This window comes from Cnephaeus nilssonii (genome assembly GCF_951640355.1).
Source record: "Cnephaeus nilssonii genome assembly, chromosome: 19".
NCBI lineage: Eukaryota > Metazoa > Chordata > Mammalia > Chiroptera > Vespertilionidae > Cnephaeus > Cnephaeus nilssonii.
The window spans coordinates 2,385,046-2,399,696 of record NC_137090.1 but is presented as its reverse complement, the minus strand read 5'-3'; the positions used below and the strand labels follow the sequence as shown (position 1 = coordinate 2,399,696).

Genomic DNA, 14,651 nt, shown 5'->3' with positions numbered 1-14,651 from the left:
GGCTGAGGGTCAGAATCCGGGGTGGGTGGAGGCCTTCTCATTGGAGCCTCCTGCCCCCCAGCCCTGCCCACCCCACCTCGTAAACCCCCCGGGAGAGCCCCCAGCGCCCGGAGCCCCAGCCGGGGAAGGTGGAGATGGGCGTGGGATTAGGGCGCTATCGTAGGCTGCCCCGTCTCCGCCCACATCCCCCCCCTGGTGGGTGCCCCCAGCCCCCACTGGCCATTTCCTGAGCTAAACTTTCTGAATGGACAGGAGCTGTCCCGGGAAGTCCCTCCATCCGCCCTCCTCCCTGCTTTGAGGCTCCAGGAGGATGGAAACCGGAAATGGTTAGTATCTCATTCACAGGCTGCCACGCGGAGCCGGGACGCCCGTGGGAAAGGATGCAGCCAGCGCCGCTCCGCGGGAGCCTCGTGGGGGCCGGGCGCCACCTGGGTTAGCGGGGAGCAGTGGGTTAGCGGGGAGCAGTGGGTTAGCGGGGAGCGGGGAGCAGTGGCCGGTCCCCAGGGTGCTCTGGGAAGAGAGGAGGGTGGAGGAAAGGGCAGGGAGCTCCCCATTCATTCAGCCAACAGCACCTACTGGTGCTTCGCTGTGTCAGGGTTTGGGAGCGGAATGAGAGACCCAGCTCCTGCGTCGGGGAGGCGGGTGGGGGCACAGGAGTCGAGGGGCGGCTGCAGGTTAGCACCGGGGAAGACGGGGCAGCTCCCGGGACGGCAGGGAGAGAGCTCCCAGGCCCGAGACCTGTGAGGAGCCTCGTTTGAAGCTTTTAGGAGGCGGGGAGACAGACGTGCGGGGAGACAGACAGACGTACAGGTACTGGCCTGGAGCCTGGGTGGCCTTCACTCTGTTAACCAACGCTCGGCGGGACTGCCCAGCTCGCTTGGTCCTCAGCACTCAGGAGGACCCTGCTATCACCCCCTTGTGCACATAAGGAAGTGGAGGCACAGAGAGGTGAAGGCACTTGCTCGGGGTCACACAGCCGGGGGAATGGGTTGGGACCCACTCCCGGATTCTGGGGCCTCAGGACTCTGTTATCCCAGCCGTAGTGGGAGCCGCGTGAGGTCTCAGGCGGCGAATGAGGGTAATTTCCGTTTTGTCAGCCCATCCTGGTGCCCGAGGAGGACGGAGTGAGGGGTGGGCAGGTCCTGGCGGTGGCTTGGCTGTGTGGCCGGGGAGGCGGGAGGCAGGGTGAGGCTGCAGATATGCTGGGTTAGCGTGGACAGGCTTGGGGGCCAGTGGGCACAGTCCACCCGGTGTGAGGGGCCTGGCAGGTCCCCAGGACCCCTGATCGGACTTGGGGTGCCGGAAAGGGCGGGGGCAAGGCTGGGCCCTGGGTTTCTAGCTGGCAGAACTGGGTCGTGGGTGTGGTGGGAGGGCCGGCGCGGGCCCAGAGCTCAGTTTGGGGCTTGTTCCGATTGAGACATCCAGAGCTCACTGGGCAGGGGCCCCGATACCCAGGACTGGGCAGAGGGCCTGGCCCAGCGGGGCGTCTCAGCTGAGCCAGGGTGGCCTCGGGACTGTCCGCCTGGCACTGGTGTCCAGTCCTGGACAGAGCGTGGCATTTGGGCCGAGGGGACGGGCGCAGGTCCTGGGGGAGCCTGCAGCCAGGGAGCGGGCAGAGGCTGCCCGGAGGCGGAGAGACGACGGCGTTCCGGCCGAGGAAGGCTGGTGGGCAGGGGCTCACGCTCCAGACTCGGGGTGCGGTGACCCTGTGCGCTTCGCTCCTCAGACTCCGGCTCTCTGTGTCCCCAGGTGCTTTCAAGCTTCAGGCGGGTGCCGGCTTCCCTCCGCGGTCGGCCCCGCACGGGCTCAGGCGTGTCTGCCCCCTGCCCGTGACCCCCGGGCAGTGTTCAGGGGCGACGACATGTCTGTCCCGAGCGGTGGCCAGGCAGCTGTCCACACACACTCTGCTTTCTGGGGGCCAGAGGTGGAGCGGCCAGTGGGTGGATGACACCCATTGGCTGCATGTGGTGCTGACCGCTCCCCATCCCTCAACTGAGATAGGAGGTGCCCTCTGCTCCTGCCCCCCGCCCCTTTCTGCACCCCCTTTCTGCCCTGCCTTCTGCCCCCCACCCCCACCCCCTGCCTTTCTGGGCACGGGGAGCCTTAGGCAGCATCCGGCCTGAGATCTGCACAGAGAAGGAAATCGCTCCCTATTCTTGGGTTAAAGCTCCTTTCTGCTCAGCCCCTGGAGGGGTGCCCTGTTGCACCCCAGGGACCGGTCTCCTTGGTCATTTCAGATGATTTCATCCGTTGGGGGAGGCAGAGCCCGGTGCCCAGCCTCGGACAGCTCTGGGGAGCGTCTGCTGACAGCCTGCTGATAGGAGAGGGGCCGGGCCGGAGGCTGGTCCTCCTCGGGGGGACATCCCCGATAAGAGGACATTCCACCGGTGACCGATGGCCAGCGCCCACCCCTCGCCGGGGAGGGCCTTTTCTTGCTCTTTTTAACTTGGCGCCCATTTGCCAAGAACTAACGGAATCTCCGTGGTGGGCGGGCCACTCGGACTCCGTGGGCGGCCTGGCTGGGCCGGGGCTGGGTTCTGGGTTGGCTCTGGGTTAGGGGCCCGTCTTGCTGGAAGGTTCCCTGGGCTGGGAGAAGCCCCTGATCCTGTGCGGGGAGCGGGCCGTGGAACACGAAATAAGTCAGGCTGGAGCCGGGCGGTGGCGGCTCCTCCCTGGCCTTCTCCGCACGGAAACTCCTTGTTCAGCAGCGAGTGAGGACCTGGCAGGTTGGAGCCTGCTCTGCCCAGAGATGGATGTCTCCCTGGGCCCGGAGCCCAGGATCTCAGCTGCGAATGAAGGAACAGAGGGGGGCGGGGAGGGCTGGCCGGGCTCCAAACCTGACTCTCCCGCCGGGGCCATTGAGACCGAGTTGGCAGCAGTGAAGACCTTCTTGAGATTCCTGCCCGGACAATGGCGGGGAGGCTTGCTCTAAGGGTTTGGTGAGAGAACGGCTGAGGGGGAGCGGGGCGGGCAGTAAAAGCGGGGCCTCCGACTTCGGGGCGCCTCGCCCCCTGAATGAATGAAGGCGTGGGGTGGGGATGGAGCTGGGACTGCGTGTCCCCTCCCGGGTCCTGCAGAGGGCACGGGTCGTGGGAGATTCCACCCTGCGACTGCGGCTTGGGGTCGGGTTTCCTCTTGGAAAGGGCGGGAGGAGGGAGGGGGAGAGAGGCGCAGCCGTGGAGGGGGCAGATCCCGCCTGTCCCGGGAGCGCTTTGTGCCGGTCTCTGAGCAGAGCTGCAGGCCGAGGCCCCGGGCTCAGATTTCTGGCACCCCCGTTCCTGACCAGGCTGTGATGAGATGTTTCCTGCCCCAGACAACGTGTGAAGTGTAATTCGATTTGGAACGACTTATCGAATTAAACGAGCCCTGTGCGCCTTTAAAATTCAGCCCTGGATCCCACTGCGCAGTTTGCAACATTTGGCCGTTGATAGTCAGTGTTTGCATCTTTAGACGGAACAGGAAGTTCCCCGGTGACATTTACGAGGCGTTTGTAGAGGCCGGGGTGGGTTCATGGGGACACCGGAAAAGGTCCTCTCTTCAAAGCCCCGCCGCCCGGGTCTCTGCTGCCCACTCACCCGGCGGCCCCGCCCACCGCTGTGGCCCCGCCCACCGCTGTGGCCCCGCCCACCGCCGCAGCTCCGCCCCCAGCGCAAGGCACAGCCTCCGGTCTTTCCTTCTCTTCCCCGCTGCTTCTCCCATGAATTGTCCACTTTTGATCATTTTAAACTTTTCCTCACCTTCTCTGGCCACAGAGCCCTGGCTCCCTTTGTGTGTTGTTGATAAAAGTTCAGTGAAGAGACAACGCAAAAAAGTTCTAAGCTCCCAGTAGACTAAGTTATTATTTTTTTCAATTGAGATCCCGGCTCAGAGCCGGGTCCCGGAGAGCCACCTCTGATGTTTGCAAGGATGGACTTTCCGGGATGTCTCTGCGTCGTTGGGGATCCCCAAAGAATTGAAAGCAGGGGCTCCAGTGGGCACCCATGTTCGTAGCAGCATTGCTCAGAACCGCCCAAGGTGGGACCAGCTCAGGTGCCCGACAGCGACCGAGGGTAAGATGTGGCCTGGCCCGCCGGGGAGAGCACGCAGCCGGAAAGAGGAAGGGGACGCCGGCGCCCCCTCCGCCTCGGGGAGGCCTGGAAAACGCGGCGAAGTGAAGTCGATGAGCCATAAAAGGACCAATACGTGTGATTCCCCTACATGAGGTTCACAGAGACAGAAAGGAGCATAGAGTTTGGGGGGCCCCGGGGGGGGGGGGGGTGCTGGTGTTTAATGGTCACAGAGCTGCTGTCCTGGGTCCTGGGGACGGTGCCACGCTGCTGTGAATTTGCTTCAGGCCCCCGCATCGAACTGGACGATGGTTACAATGGTCAAAATGGGATCCTACGTACGTGTAGCCGCAGTAAGGAAAAGAGGGAGGCGGAAGGAAGGCATGAGCCAGTGTGTGAGCTCCCCCAGCCTGGAGGGTCACTTGGGCCTGGAGCCGGGAGGGGGTGGCTGACCCGGGGAGCAGGCGTGAGGCTGCCACGGGGGCCCAGCCCCGAGGCAGACCTGGCCCCCTCTCCTGAGAGGACGGGGAAGCAGGGGTGCGCAGTTTATGCCCTCCCCAGACCCCCTTCCCAAGGGCTTTCCCGAGCTGGATTCATGGCAGCCAGGAGCAGTGAGAAGAGGCGGGAGGTGCTGTGTGACCTTGGAGATGTGGCTTAACTTCTCTGAGCGGGAGTTGTCCACTGAGGAAAAATGGGGCGGCTTCTTGCTGTTTGTTGACGAGGGTGTGGCGATCTGGGACGTGAACGTGAAACCTCTTACTTCTCCGTGAAGAACTTCCCTTTCCTATTAATAACGTTGGATGAAATTTGGGTGTAAACCAACAACAGTCAGGCGGCAGCGTCTTGGGAAAGAGCGAGGCCCAGGCCCAGGCAGGGGTCCCTGGGGGAGGTGGGACACGGGTCTGGAGGGGGCTGCAGGCCAGCTGGGGTGGCAGAGCCCTCGCCCCTTCCCGTCACCACCCCCCGGGGGAGGCTCTCAGGGCCCCATTCATTCCACGAGTCTTGATCGAGTGTCCCCTCACCACAGGGCTCCGGAGGTCGCCGCCCTCCCCCCCCCCCCCCCCCCCCCCCGCCCCAAGCTCACAGTCTGAGGAGAGGACACAGCCAGATACTAATCAGATATCACGGAAGTGAGTGTGCAATTACAGGTTCCATTCAAAGAAGGCCTCGAGGTGGCCTGACCCATTCCAGTGGCATTTCAGAAACAACATCGCTCTGGGGCCTCGGTTTCCCCGTTTGCGAGAGGAGTTGCAGGTTGGACTGGCACTCCGGGCTGTGCTCCCGCGTCCCACCTGTAGCGATTTAAACGTGTTCGTGAAGACGGAGTAAACGTGTCCGTGCTTCGGTGGGGCGCGCTGCCTTTCCGGGACTCAGAAGTCACGTGTGAGGGCAGTTGTCGGTGTCTCAAAAAGTTCGAGGAGCTCTGGCCGTGTGACCCAGCCCGTCCACTCTGGGCTCCCTCCCCGCGGGGCGCAGGTGCCGCCCGGCCGCTCAGACCTCACCGGGAAGGACGCGGGTTCTGCGTCAGTGCGGCCCCTAGACGGGCAGGTTCCCGGCCGGGGAGGAGGAGGAGGGGGGCGGGGGCGGGGCGGGGGGGGCGGGAGGGTGTGTTTAATGGGGACACAGTCTTCGTTTGGGAAGATGAAAGGGTTCAGGAGATGATGGTGGAGCCGGCACCACAATGGGAATGTGCCCCGGGCCAGGCATGGTTAAGGGTAAGTTTTACCGTTGTGTGTAGTTTACCACGATTCTGTTAAAAACTCCCCCGTGGCCACCATATTGGACAGCGAGGCAGAGGGCTTTCCATGGCCGAAGGGAAGGCTGGTCCCTCCCGGCCCTTCCAGCTGGGGCGCCGGGGCCTGCCCCCTGTGCCGGGCTCTCCGCGGGGAGAAGGCCTCGCAGCGGGTCTGGGCGAGTCTGCCCGCTGGGCTCCGCTTCTTCCCGTGGGGGCCGCGGGGGCAGAACCGAGGGGCCCGCCAGGGGCTCCCTGAGGAGGCAGGAGTGGACCCCACCTGCGCCGCGGCTGCCATGTTCCCACGTCTCCAGCAGGGCCTGGGGCCGCGTGGATGAGGTGCCTTTGGTGGGCCAGCGGGGGCCCTGCTCCCGGGGACGTGCAGGGCAGCCAGGATTCGCCCCACCCCCCCAGTACTGCAGGGAGGGGGGGGAGGGGGAGGGACATGTGGGGTGGGGTGGGGTGGGGAGGGGTGGAGAATGGCTCCCAGACCCACAGACAGATGGAAGCAATTTCCAGTCACGTGGGCGGGGCGGGGCGGGGCGGGCGGCCGCCCCATAAGACGGGGCCCGCTCTGTCTCCAGGCGGCAGCCCCAAAGCCACACGCGGGGCCCAGACGCAGCTCTTGTCTTTGTTTGTTTGAAGGTGCCGGGCTGGGAGCCTTTCTGAAGAGGGCGCGGTGCCTGCGGGCGGCCAGGTGGCAGGAGGAGGCCGCTGGCGAGGGCTGGGCCTCCCCTCCCCCTCCCCCCTCCCCGGGGCCGGGGTGGCCTTGCCCTGGCCTGGGCTGGGGGGCAGCCTGGACCCGGGGGCTCCTGGGTTTTCATATCATCGTGTCTTCTCTCCCTCAGTCCCCGGAAGTGGGATCCTTGTGAAGCAGGGACGAGCGAGCCTGACTCCTAGACAAACCGCCCGCGGCCGGTTTCTGGAATCGCCCCCCCCCCCCCGCCCCCCGTGGCCCTTGTCACCTTCCTGCCTCTGTGGCCCCATGAGCCCGGGTGCGGGGGAGGGGCCCGGCCCTGACCTCAGCTCCCCAGTGCCCGTCACAGCGTGTGGGGCCGTGGGCATCCGCTGCGGGGGAAGGGGGGTCGCTGCGGGGGGTCGCTGAGGGTGCACAGCGTGGGGGTAGGCTGGTTATTGCATCAGGAAGTGGGGACGCAGTTTACGGAAAACTGGGCACTGGCCTGGCACCCATCCTGGGCTCCTGGGGCTGGCGAGGCGTGGGTGGCCGGAGGGCATGGCTGGGGGCTGCTGGCCCACCCTGGCAGAGGCCACAGGGGCAGCGGGTGGCTGGCTGAGGGAAGTGGGGGGGGGGGGCGCACTGAGACACAGACCCTGGTGGGGGACCCGAACTAGACGGTGTACTCACCCCCAGCCTCTGACCCGGGCACGTGTGGGGCAGAGGGGAGGGGCTGTGGGAAGGAAGGGTCTGACCGGCACACCGCAGAGCGTGTTATTTTGAGAAGCTCAGCCCCCCCTGCCCGCCTGGCCGCTGCCCTGGAAGCAGAACCTGCTCCTGGCCGCGGGCGGGGGCGCTCGGTGCTGGGCTCAGAGAGAAGGTGGCCACTGGAGTCCAGTCCAGGGGCGGCAGGGGCTGGGGGGGGGGTTCCTGTCCCAGAATGGCCGGGCGTGGCAGGGGGAGGAGGGGGAGCGTGGCTGTCGGGGCACCGGGGGTGCGCACACCTCCCCCGGGGTGGCAGGCGGGCCGGTGGTCCCTCTCTCCATCTCCACGAGGCTGCCCTCTCCCGGCCCAGCGGCTGGACCTGAGGGCCCACGGCCTTGTCCGGGCAGTTGGGGGGTGGAGCCCCACTTGGGCTCTCGCTGCCCTCTCGGTCTCCTGGGTGAGCTCAGGTGATGAGCAGGCGGGCGGGGCGGCGGGCGGAGGGGAGACGGACATGGAGACAGGTCTGAGGGTCCGGGTGGCGCCCTGCGGGCCAGGCCACCTGCGTGGCTGCCAACAGTGGGTGCCTTTCATAGGGCACCGTGACGAGGGCTTCAGGGCCAGGTTTTCCTCGGGGGTCTCGGGGCAGCTGAGCCTCAGTTTCTCCATCTGAGAAGTGGAGCCGATGGTTGGAGCTGCCGGAGGATGTCGGGGCACCTGCGGGTGACCTATCACCCTAACGCCTCTGCCCGTCTTTCCGCAGCCACCGAGGCAGCTCCCGGCTGCGCTGGCGACATGGCTGACACCCCCAGAGACGCCGGGCTCAAGCCGGCCCCTGCGCCGCGGAACGAGAAGGCGCCCGTGGACTTCGGCTACGTGGGCATCGACTCCATCCTGGAGCAGATGCGCAGGAAGGCCATGAAGCAGGGCTTCGAGTTCAACATCATGGTGGTCGGTGAGTCCCCCGCTCAGCCCCAGGGCGGCCGGCTCCGGCCCGGCCCTCTCTCTGTAATGTGGGCCACGGCCCTGGCCTGCGGGACGGGGTGCAGGTGGCCAGTAATGTGCATCCGTGTGCCAGCCTGCGGGTTCCAGCTCCTCAGAGCGGCCGCTGCCCCCCATCAGGAGCCCCCGGGAGAGCGGGCTGGCGCTGACCAGTGCCCCCCTGGCTCCTGCTCGAGCCCTGGCCTTCAGGCCCACGGGGCTGACCCCCACACCCCACGGGCCCAGGCCTTCGGCACCAGGAAGAAGTGACCCAGTGACCTTTCGCCGAGGCTGGCGGTCATGGCTGCATGCTGAGCCGCCAGTCCTTCACCCCAGATAACCCGGAGGCTGGGGGCCCCGCCCCGGGGTTGGACCACAGCCCAGCAGCGTGGGCGGCCGGCCGTGGCCGGACCATGGCCGGTCACAGACCTCCCTCCGTGGGGGGGGCGGCCCTCTCTCTGGGTCCGGGGTGGGGGCTCGGGGAGCTTCTCCTCTGAACCTCCCGTGCTCTGCGTCTCCGCCCTTCTCGGGAGGGCGCGTGGGACCCGCAGGGGTGGGTGGACCCCCTGTGGTCAGAGGCGGGGGGGGGGGGGGTCCAGCCACGCGCTGGGGAGCTAGACCGCTGCCTGGCTCTCCCTGACCAGAGCCCCCCCGGAGGGGTGCTGGGGTGATGCCCAGACGTGGCGGAGGCGTGGGGCCTGTGAACCCCCTGACCGGAGGCCGCCGGCGGCCCGTTCTCCCCCCAGGGCAGAGCGGCTTGGGGAAGTCCACCTTGATCAACACGCTCTTCAAATCCAAAATCAGCCGGAAGTCAGTGCAGCCGCCCAGCTCAGAGGAGCGCATCCCCAAGACCATCGAGATCAAGTCCATCACGCACGGTGAGCCCTGGGGAGCGGCGGGGCCGGTCCTGTCTCCCTCCCCCCGAAGCCAGGCCCAGGCCCCTGCACTGTTCCTCCGGCTCGTTAACTCTGGGTCGGGGTGAGGGTCGGCTCTCAGGACCCCGTGGTCCCCGTCAGGCCCGGCTCGGAGGTTCAGTTCCCACCAGAGGTCGCGGGCGGGGCCTCCAGGTGAAGGAAAGCCCAGGCCCTGCTGGACGCCCACGGGTGCGGCTCTCGTGTCGCCGGTGTAGCCTGGGGTGTCACCCCGGGGCGCCCACGTGGGCCTCGTTGGGGCGGGGCTGGCCAGGCGGCGGCCGCTGAGCTCGGTGCTGTGTCCTCACAGACATCGAGGAGAAGGGCGTCCGCATGAAGCTGACGGTCATCGACACGCCGGGCTTCGGGGACCACATCAACAACGAGAACTGGTGAGGGGGGACAGGGCCTGGGACGGGGGGCTCCTCCAGGCTGCTGCTAAACCCCGGGGGCCCCAGGTTCTGCCCTTCCCCACCCGCCCTGAGGTCAAGTCTAAGATGAGGCTGTGGTCCCTGCTCAGAAAGTCACGTGCGCCGGGGACCAGGCGGGGCCCTGGGAGTGGGTGACCTGCCGTGGGGACCGGGGAGCCGGAGGCTGACCCCCCGCCCCGCCCCCCGCAGCTGGCAGCCCATCATGAAGTTCATCAACGACCAGTACGAGAAGTACCTGCAGGAGGAGGTGAACATCAACCGGAAGAAGCGCATCCCCGACACGCGTGTGCACTGCTGCCTGTACTTCATCCCGGCCACCGGCCACTCGTACGTGGGCGCCCTGGGGCTGGGCCGCGCCCCGGGCTCCATCCGGGCTGCAGGCGGGTGACCCTCCCTCCCTCCTGTCCCGGGTCCGCGGACCACGCTCCCACCCGCCTTGTTCCCTTCCAGCCTCAGGCCCCTGGACATCGAGTTCATGAAGCGCCTGAGCAAAGTGGTCAACATCGTGCCGGTCATCGCCAAGGCCGACACGCTGACCCTGGAGGAGAGGGTCTACTTCAAACAGCGGGTAGGGCTCCGCCTCGTCCCCCCGCCCCGTCCCCCCGCCTCGGGCAGCCACAGGTCCCCTGGCACGCAGGCCTACAGCTGCCCCTCCTCCGCTCCGAGGTCATGGCAAAGGCAGATACTGTGGGGCAGGGCCAGCTTGCCACGTGGATGGTGCCCACATCTCTGCCCCCTGAACCCCCAGATCACCGCCGACCTGCTGTCCAATGGCATCGACGTGTACCCCCAGAAGGAGTTTGACGAGGATGCGGAGGACCGGCTGGTGAACGAGAAGTTCCGAGTGAGTGACGGCCCGGACGCTGCGGCTTTGGGGGGTGTGGGCGGGCTCCTGCCCTCCAGGTCTGAGGAAAACGGGGGGGGGGGGGGGGTGGGGGGGGATGGCCTGGAGCCCTGAGAACGCCCTCTCTGGGCTGGTGGGGGTCGGAGCCCGAGTGGCCACGGTGGCCCCGGCTCAGGGCGGCTCCTCCCGGGCCCACGTGTGACCGCGCCCCGCCGCGCCCCCAGGAGATGATCCCGTTCGCCGTGGTGGGCAGTGACCACGAGTACCAAGTGAACGGGAAGAGGATCCTCGGCAGGAAAACCAAGTGGGGCACCATCGAAGGTAACTGCCCGCTGGCGCGTGGGGCCCCTGGACAGAGCAGCAAAACAAAGCCGCCTTCACCCCCCCCCTCCACCCTCCACCCCCCGCCAGAGCGGCCAGCGGGGCCTGAGCTGGGCTCCGGAACCTCATCGCTTGCGTTGCCCCCGGCCGGCCACCAGGGGGGCTCACTGGGGAAACGGGGGGGGGGGGGGGGGGGCAAGCAGCCGTGAGCTGCTGGAGCCGGGGCTCCCGTGCCCTCCCGGACGGACGGGGAGCAGCAGGAAAGGCTGGGCGTTGAGGGGTCCCTCACAGGGGTCTTCACTCGGTTCCTGCGGCGCCGCCCTGTGGCGTGTCTGCCCCTCGCAGAGGCCGACACCCTGCCCGGCTCTGGGATGCACGGGGCCACCCGCCCTGGCCGCTGCCGGAGAGAGGCTGGGAGAGGGTGCAGAGGCGCGTGGCCTTTCTGGGGTGCCCACGGAGGTGCCGGCGGTGGGGTGCAGGCTGGGTGTTTTCCTGCGGGCTGGATCGCCTTCAGCTCCTCCCTTGTCCAGGGGTCTTGACCCTGGAGGTGTCCCTCTCAGGCAGCCTCTGCCCTGTCCCCTCCTCTTTCATCTCCTCTCTTCCTGAGATCTTGCTCTTTAGGGACCTTTATATGGGGGCGTGTTGGGGGGCGGCGGAGGGGGGACCTGTGAGATGAGACCAGGGCAGTGCGGACATGGGAGGGGCCGGGAGGGCGGCGCGGTGATTGACAGCCTCTGCCGCCCCCTGGTGGTCAGCTCGGCCCCGCAGGCAGCTGGAGCGGAGACTCAGGGAAGAGCCAGGCTGGTTTCCTGTCGGGCTCCCTCACGTCCCTGTTCCTGTCGCTGTGCCTGAGTGGTGCCAGCTCACCCGAGGGGCCTCGGGAGCAGCTCCTGGGACTGGGGGCGGGGGGGTGTTGGGATGGCAGTGCCCGCGTCCCAGCAGCTTCCAGGGGCCCCTGGGAAAACGCTGCCCCGTCTTGGAGCAGCCCGCGCCGTGCTCGCCCCGGGCCAGCGGGTTAAGTGCTGTGCCTCCTGCTTGTGCGCCCCCTCCTGTGCCTTGTCCCCCCACATCGGGGCATTTCCCCGTCCTCCCTTGAAAAGCGCCCGCAGTGTTTCCAAGAGGAAGGCGGGCGTGCGGGCACCAGATAGCTCACTTCACCCTCGTGCCCCTGGGAGGTGGGCGGCGTTATTCTCCCCCCTTTCCGGAGGAGGAAGCGGAGGGTCAGAGGGGCTCTGTCTTGCTGTTGCTTAGCCTGGTTCCTGTGCCATCTCCTTGCTCTTCCAGAACCTTCTGGGGAGCAGGAGCCGAGCCAGTCCTGTCACCCCAGTATCCGCAGCGCCCAGGTGCCTGTGGGGTACCAGGGCTCCCCCGTGGAGCAGTGACTCCCTCTCTCCCCTGCCCACCTGCCCGGGGTTCCTCTGGGCACCCGAGCTGCTGGGGGGGGGGGCGCGGGGCAGGGCTGGGGGAGGGGCTTCGAGCGGCGTTAACGCCCGTCCATCTTCCCTCCTCAGTGGAGAACATCATGCACTGTGAGTTTGCTTACCTGCGGGACCTCCTCATCAGGTGAGACCTGGGGTGGGGGAACCCAATCGGGGTGTGGGCGGTGGGCGAGGGGGCTCATCACCCGCTGGGGCAGCTGAGGAGTGGGGTTGGGGGTGGGGAGGGCGGCGGCGGGAGTCCAGGCCGGGGGGGGGGGGGGGGGGAAGGCTCATCACCCGCCCTTGCACCCTGCCACCTGCCTCTCCCCGCCCCAGGACGCACATGCAGAACATCAAGGACATCACCAGCAGCATCCACTTCGAGGCCTACCGCGTGAAGCGCCTGCACGAGAGCAACATGGCCAACGGCGTGGAGGACCAGGAGCCGGGGGCCCAGGAGATGTAGACGCCGCCGACCCAGCCCCCCAGCCCCCCCCAACCCCCCGTCTCCAGCCCCAGCCCACCCATCGCCCCCTTCATTTTATATCCCTCCCTCCGTTCGGCATCGCTCCCCGCCCCGCCCCACGATGCCGGGACAGACCGCGAGTGCCCCCGAGCATGCTTGTTCCTGGCCTGCCCATGGGGGCCGGGAGTGGAGGCTGGACCCCAGGCCTCCTGCTCTTGCTCTTGGTCCCCCCACCCCCACGCCCCCACTGTCTCAGCCCCTGGAGCGTGCCGGGGGTGGGCCCAGGAGGGCTGGAGCCCGCTGGGGGGCCTGGAGCGCCTTCCTGCCTCCACCCTCTTACGGGGCGTGGGCCATAACTCGGACCACATAACTCAGAGAGCCCCCCAACCCTGTGCCCCCACGGGGAGACCAGTTAATTCCATGAGATGCAAGTTGCCAATTGCTTAGACGCGGCGAGCCCGTTGGCTGCCGCCGCCCACCCACCTGCGAGCCCGCCCTGGAGCAGGAAGTGCCTTTATTCCGCGCCCACTCGAGCCCCCACGCCCGCTGTCCCCTCGGCGGGAACGGAGACGGGCTGGAGAGGGAGGGGTGCCCTCGTCGCCCTGCGGTGCCCCGGTCGTCCCCCTCTGGCTGGGATCTGATTGAGGATTCACAGGAAGAAAAGATGCACACACACACACACACACACACACCCCAATTTTAGGAAGGTCGAGCAAGTGAGTCCAGGGAGGCTGGACCCCAGGCCCCCTCGCCCCCACCCGTGTGACTGAGCAAGTGTGCTGAGGCCTGTCTGTCTGGACAGCTGTGTGGCCCCGATGCTCTGGTTACATGAAGGCCCAGGCCACCCCGGATGCCCGCTCAGCCCCCTGGCCAAGCTCTTGCTGGCTGGGAGCTGGGAGACCTTGACTTTCTGTTGCCCTGAGTGTGCCTGGGGCCTGCCCTCCAGGGCCCATTGTAAAGACACCCCCCCACCGCAAAGGGGAAAGGCCAGGATTTCCCATCAGCACGGCCCAGTGACCCCCAGGCTCCCTCAGCCACTCCCCACCAGGGGACCAGCAGGGAGCGTGCATGCGTGCGCAGCGGGCTGCCTCCTGCCTCAGGACGGGTGCGGGGCCGGCCGCCTGCAGACCCCAGGGGTGCAGCGGGGGAAGTGGGGTGCAGACAGACCCCGGCTGCCCGCGTGCCCTGGTGTGGGAGCCTGCGCGCGTTTGCTCCCCGCCCGCCGGAGGAAGGGCCCCTCGGTGAAACAGTTTACTTGCCGACTTGCCATGTTTTTGCCAAAACCACGATGTTGAAGGACGTGTCCATGTCCGGTGTGAGAGCGGGACGTGGGGCGCCGCAGCCCCGCCCGGGCGCCGCCGCCTTCCTCCTCCGGCCCAGGGTCCGCCCTCCCTTCGCTGGGATGCGCTCCACAGTGGCCTTTGCTAGGTGCCTCCCGAGAATCCGTCTTTTTGTATAAATGACAAAGTGTTGGAAACGTATTTCCTGAAATAAATGTTCCAAATGCAAACCTGGGAGGCTCCGGTGTGCGGTCCTTCCCCGGCCAGCGGGGCGCGGTGCGGGGAGCAGTGCGGGTGCGGGGAGCTCTGGGCTCCTTCCGGGACTTGGAAGCGCCCATTTGTGGGGGTGACTGAAGAGCGAGCAGCAGCCCGGCCAGCCGGCGTGGCCCGTTGGCTCAGGGTCCACCCATGAACCCGAGGCCAGGGCACGTGCCCAGGTTGCGGGCTCCATCCCCAGTGTGGGGCCGCCGATCAAGGATTCTCTCACCATTGATGTGTCTCTCTCCCTCTCTTCCTCTCTGAAATCACTAAAAAGACATTTTTTTAAAAAGAGCCCAGCAACCCCGTTTAAGGTGAAGGAGCCTTTGAAAGGCCTCGCAGGGAGGAGCGGAGGGCTTGGCTAGTGCGTCCTCAGAGAGAAGAGGTTCGTGAAATGTGAAGCCGGGGACTGGCCGCGCTGGGCAGTGATGTGCCCATGCCGTGTTCCGGGAGAACCGGGCTCCCAGGAGGTGGCATCCAGGGGCCGCCGCTGCCGTTCTCTGCACCTGCGCTGGGCAGGCTGGTCCCTGTGCCTGGGGCTCCCCGCTGGGCTGCGGGTCCAAACAGCCAGAGAACTAGAGCCGC

At 67.1% G+C, this 14,651-nt stretch overlaps 1 protein-coding gene across 5 annotated transcripts in view; it reads left to right on the top strand.

Moving 5' to 3' along the window:
• The window catches only part of SEPTIN9 (septin 9), a 118,983-nt gene extending 104,945 nt beyond the window's left edge, over window positions 1–14,038 (top strand). For all 5 annotated transcript variants that reach the window (XM_079796812.1, XM_079796813.1, XM_079796814.1 and 2 more), the window contains 9 exons: window positions 7,920–8,111; window positions 8,884–9,015; window positions 9,359–9,440; window positions 9,669–9,806; window positions 9,930–10,047; window positions 10,228–10,323; window positions 10,548–10,644; window positions 12,156–12,207; window positions 12,399–14,038. In XM_079796812.1, the coding sequence (XP_079652938.1) occupies window positions 7,920–8,111; window positions 8,884–9,015; window positions 9,359–9,440; window positions 9,669–9,806; window positions 9,930–10,047; window positions 10,228–10,323; window positions 10,548–10,644; window positions 12,156–12,207; window positions 12,399–12,528 (1,037 nt within the window). In that variant the 3' untranslated portion in view covers window positions 12,529–14,038. The remainder of the gene's footprint in view (window positions 1–7,919; window positions 8,112–8,883; window positions 9,016–9,358; window positions 9,441–9,668; window positions 9,807–9,929; window positions 10,048–10,227; window positions 10,324–10,547; window positions 10,645–12,155; window positions 12,208–12,398) is intronic.
• Window positions 14,039–14,651: the final 613 nt, after the last annotated feature.